The sequence below is a fragment of the Lepisosteus platostomus genome, unplaced genomic scaffold (genome assembly GCF_059453375.1).
Source record: "Lepisosteus platostomus isolate fLepPlt1 unplaced genomic scaffold, fLepPlt1.hap1 Scaffold_65_H1, whole genome shotgun sequence".
Lineage (NCBI taxonomy): Eukaryota > Metazoa > Chordata > Actinopteri > Semionotiformes > Lepisosteidae > Lepisosteus > Lepisosteus platostomus.
In genome coordinates, this window is record NW_028291679.1 from 211,415 (window position 1) to 215,776 (window position 4,362).

The window sequence follows — 4,362 nt, forward strand, 5'->3', positions numbered from 1 at the left end:
ACATTTCCAGGTTTCAGTTAAACATTTTTAAAAAAGCTCATGACTTTAAGCATTCTGAACATTGAGAATGTTATTTGGGAAACAAATGTTTATTATAATGTTTATGTTTAGGATCTGTCTCCTACTGAGTCAGCATGCAGCATTCAACACCATTAGGTTTAATATTAAAAAGTTGTGTATTTCCTGAATTGTTTTTTTTAATTCTTTTCTATTAGACCATACTAGACTGTGCAGGATATCATTTATTTGCCATTTTTGCCTTTTCCAGATACCTGGGAAACAAAGCTCATATCTCATTTGCCAATGGAGCCCAGTCCTAAGCCTGGTGCTCTGTCCCCCTCCCCGAAGGACACAGACTCGAATCGACCCGCGCCCTTAAGGCAACAGGATCTGATCTCCACGTACTGCCCGCCTCCCAAGATACAGCTTCTGAAGGACACCTTCCAAGAGAAACTGATGCAGGAAAAGGAGAAAAAAATGATCGCCATGTACAATCAGCGGCAGGAGGCAGCTCTACAGAAGATGAGAAAATGTTTCCAATATGTCAAATACGCTGCGGAGAAGAAGATGGGGAACAGCTATCGCTTCCAAGCCCAACAGGGCCCCGAGAAGAACATTGTGGGGTATGATCGGTCTTACCCCCTGAAGCCTATGGGTAACAGGAAAGTCTCCGGCCCTGGTGAGGTTCGGGCTGTGGACCGCCCGGACGCACAGAGTGATTCCTTGTTTGCCCCCAACCCGCCTCAGGATGGTCATGAGAGGCCCTGCGAGAGGCCGGGCAGGAGGGGCTCAAGAGTACGCAAACCTAAGGACAGGACTGTCCTCCCCATGGTGGCGACCCCTCCAGGGCAATGCCCTTCTCATGCCAATGGGAAGGAGCACTTTCAGTTGCAAGAGGAGCTACGAAAAGTGGCCGAGGCAGAGGCCGCGCTGAAGGAGGAGCATCGCCGGAGGGAGGCCAGCCTGCAGGATGAGATGCGCCGGAAGGAGGCCATGATGAAGGACGAGATTCGCCAGAAGGAGGCCATGATGCAGGCGAAGCTCTTCAGAGCTCAGGAGGAGCTGAGGATGGTTCCGAGAGAGATGGAAGACTCCAGAGAGGTGGCCGGAAGGGAAAATAGAGGCGAGGCAGAGCGAGCTTTGCCCCAGAGGACCATGGGCCAACCACCGCTCTAAGGCCGTGCCTCTTCTGACCTGCAGAATGGAGAAGCAAAAAGCCTTCACTCCAAGGAAAGCCCTTCCTATCAGAGGAGACAACCTTGATTATGGTTCTCCAATGGAAGATGGCGGATGCGCAGAATCGCACTTTCCCTCTGCGTTTTCCCATCAGGAGAGACGTCAAGTGAGCCCTTGCAGCCGTGGGCTAGAAGACGTCCCCTGTGGAAGGAGAAAGTATCTCAAGAAAGCAAGGCTCCCTGAAAGCGACGTGTCAGCGGCACAGGCCGCGCAGGGCCACTTCAGAAATAACACCACATGTCTGGATGAACAAACTCTGTCAGTGGAAAACAGATATTTGTCCCCTACAAGTCTGATGTGCCCTACCGCTGAGCAATTTCCATATGAGAATAGCCAGAGTGGAAACCCTCAGCTGGTGCCCTGTGAACTGTGTCACGGGAAGTTTGCTGTAGAGAGGCTGGAGAAACACAGCAAGATCTGCAAGAAGCTTCAGAATTCAAAGAGGAAGGTTTTTGACTCTTTCAAGCACAGGGCCAAGGGAACAGAACTGGAGACATACATCCATAAGAAGAAGGTTAAACCGCCAATCGTGGTAAGGGCTATCCTTAAACTCTTTCCAAGCTTCCCTTTTTTTCTCCTAGAGTCAGACTCAGCTTATAAATCAATGTAAACAATAAATAAGTGTTTTATGAAGTACTCTTCTGAAAAACTGCCGCAAAGGCACATTTGCCAGACAGAATAAATGTGTCTTAGTGACTTCTGAATTCTGTTGAAAAAATCTACATATCAAGCAAATAGCACTCACAGGAAACAAAACCATAACTACGTAAATTGTACTCTTTACCCAATGACCTGAAAGGTAGCCCCAGAAAGCTACGTTATTACTGTATTGATATTTTCTTGCCTTGTGAATGGTTTGCGACCAGACTGTGTACGCAGTGCTAGTCTGGACTTTTTCTGGAAGCTGTTTTATTGGTTTCATTTCCTGTTCCCAGCTGAGAAAGAACAACTGGAGGCAGAAGCACGAGGATTTCATTCGGAGCATCAAACAGGCCAGGGAGGTGCAGCAGGTGATCACGCAAGGAGGGAAAGTTGTGAACCTGCCCCAGCCCCCCGCGAATCCAAACCCCGACTACGTGCCCTGCCCTCACTGCGGCCGGCGCTTTGCCCCCAGGCCGGCACAGAGGCACTTCCCCAAGTGTCAGCACATCAGGAGCCGCCCTCCTCCTCCTCCTCGCAGATGAAAACTGATGTGAAGAAGAGCAAAAGAGTCATGATCTTGGCTCACGACTCACGTCCTGCTTTTTCTTTTTAGAAACACATTTAGCACAGTTCATCCGTATGATGATGAAAAAAAAATGTTACCTTATTTTAATTAAATGATTTTTTTTTTGGTGGACTGGTGTTTGCGTAGCTGTGGTTATTTCAGTTTTTCTCTTATCATTCATACACCTTGACCTCCTAAAAATAATTTTTCAACCTGGAACGTACAATTAGCAGGCAATAGAACAGGTCACATTGGTCTTGGAACCATCAAAAAGCAGTATTCACACATTCTCGGCATCAATTTTCCTTAAAAACAACTGAAAAAGCAAGGTAAAGAGTGATTGATTTTTTTAATGAAAGTTATTTGATTTAATTTATTTAATTTTCATAATATTTGAAATATGTTGGGATTAATGTGACTCAATATTATCTGCAGCTCTTACACTCCAGGCACCTGATAAAGTGGAACGCAGTGTCTTTGCCTTACATGGCGCTCAGCTCTTCCTCAATCCCAGCAGAAGCACCAGCAGAAGCAGCAGCCTCCGGGTCCTGCCTCATGCACAGCTTAAAATGCAACACCAAGTAATACAACAAACAACAGGGAAAACCATTCACGATCAGACACATCCGTTGATTGCTGGCTCTCAGTAAAGGGACATTGCATCATTACATCACAAAATAGACTACATTTCAAGGTTAAAGAATTACCATGTTCTGCGATTCAGAACGAGGCAGCAAAACTTCCTATAATCTGTTGTGGCCCTGTGACATTGTAAAGGAGCAGGCTTGTGAATACATCTCGTTTAATCCAATGGAAATATTGCTCTCAACTTTTTTACGTTTTTGCCAATAAATAATACTACATTGTTAACTCTGCATAAAGAACCTTGGAATGGAACGTTTTTTGCAGTGAAATGTTTGCTGCATAACCTATACCCTTTCTCTCCTACATCACATTGCATTAGTCATTACAGTGATTAGTGAGCAGGAAGGGCTGCATCACATCGCAATTTGTGTGGAACTTGAATGCGAATTTGTTACAACATGGCGTAACTTACAGTCCTTTCACAAAATTCATGATTTTGTGCTCAATTTTGAGTTTGTAAAGTTTTTCTATAATGTCAATGATTTTATTTTGTGACTGAAATTAAATAATTTTGTGTCTGCAAAATTGGGACTGTAGTTCCACCTTAACCTACTAGTACTGTATGTCTTTGGACTGTGGGAAGAAACTGGAGCACCTGGAAGAAATCCACACAAATGAAGGGAGAACATACAATTCCATCCAGACTGCACCCCAGGAATTGAACCCAGGACCCCAGCTCTGTGAACCACAGTGCCAGCTCATTGCTATAGTCACTATAATTAATGTCAAAACTCATTTGCAAATGAGCAGCCTGGGATCCAAAAGGATCAAGACAAGGATCCAAACAAAGCACTATCCCAAAGCTTGGCTTTGTACCGTATATAATACAGGGCTTGATGCAGAAGGCAGATAATCAAAGTCCATGCAATAATTGCTAAGGGAAAGTGACTTTGTGTTCTTGGAGGGAAGTCACTCAACATGGAGCTGTGTTAGTGAAATGATTGTTCTGATGTACGGCTGATGTCCAAACACTGAAAACATGATTGTGTATGCAATCGCACTCCTGAGCTCCATTGGGTATAATAATAATAATAATAATAAACTTCATTTTATATAGCGCCTTTAAAGGTGGCTTCTCAAAGCGCTTTACAGGATTACAATAACAATAAATAAGAAGACTACAACAATAAATAAGAAAATTTCACAAGACAGGACACAATTATAATTACAACAATACAACAATAACAATAGAGGAGACCGTGGAAGATGGTATTAAGAAGAGCAGAGGGGTGAAGAATGGAACCAGTTAAGTAAAGGCTTTTCTGAAAAGGAGG

At 44.3% G+C, this 4,362-nt stretch overlaps 1 protein-coding gene across 1 annotated transcript; it reads left to right on the top strand.

The window, feature by feature from the left end:
* The first annotated feature begins 254 nt into the window (after positions 1 to 254).
* Positions 255 to 2,575, top strand: LOC148632160 (uncharacterized). Its single transcript, XM_088623896.1, has 2 exons — positions 255 to 1,768; positions 2,172 to 2,575. Exon 1 carries the CDS (start codon positions 304 to 306, stop codon positions 1,174 to 1,176), a length of 873 nt encoding a protein of 290 aa, XP_088480022.1. The 5' UTR covers positions 255 to 303; the 3' UTR covers positions 1,177 to 1,768; positions 2,172 to 2,575.
* Positions 2,576 to 4,362: the final 1,787 nt, after the last annotated feature.

What these genes read in the sequence shown, in the direction of transcription:
- LOC148632160 (XM_088623896.1), top strand. Translation starts at nt 304, where the DNA reads ATGGAGCCCAGTCCTAAGCCTGGTGCTCTGTCCCCCTCCCCGAAGGAC.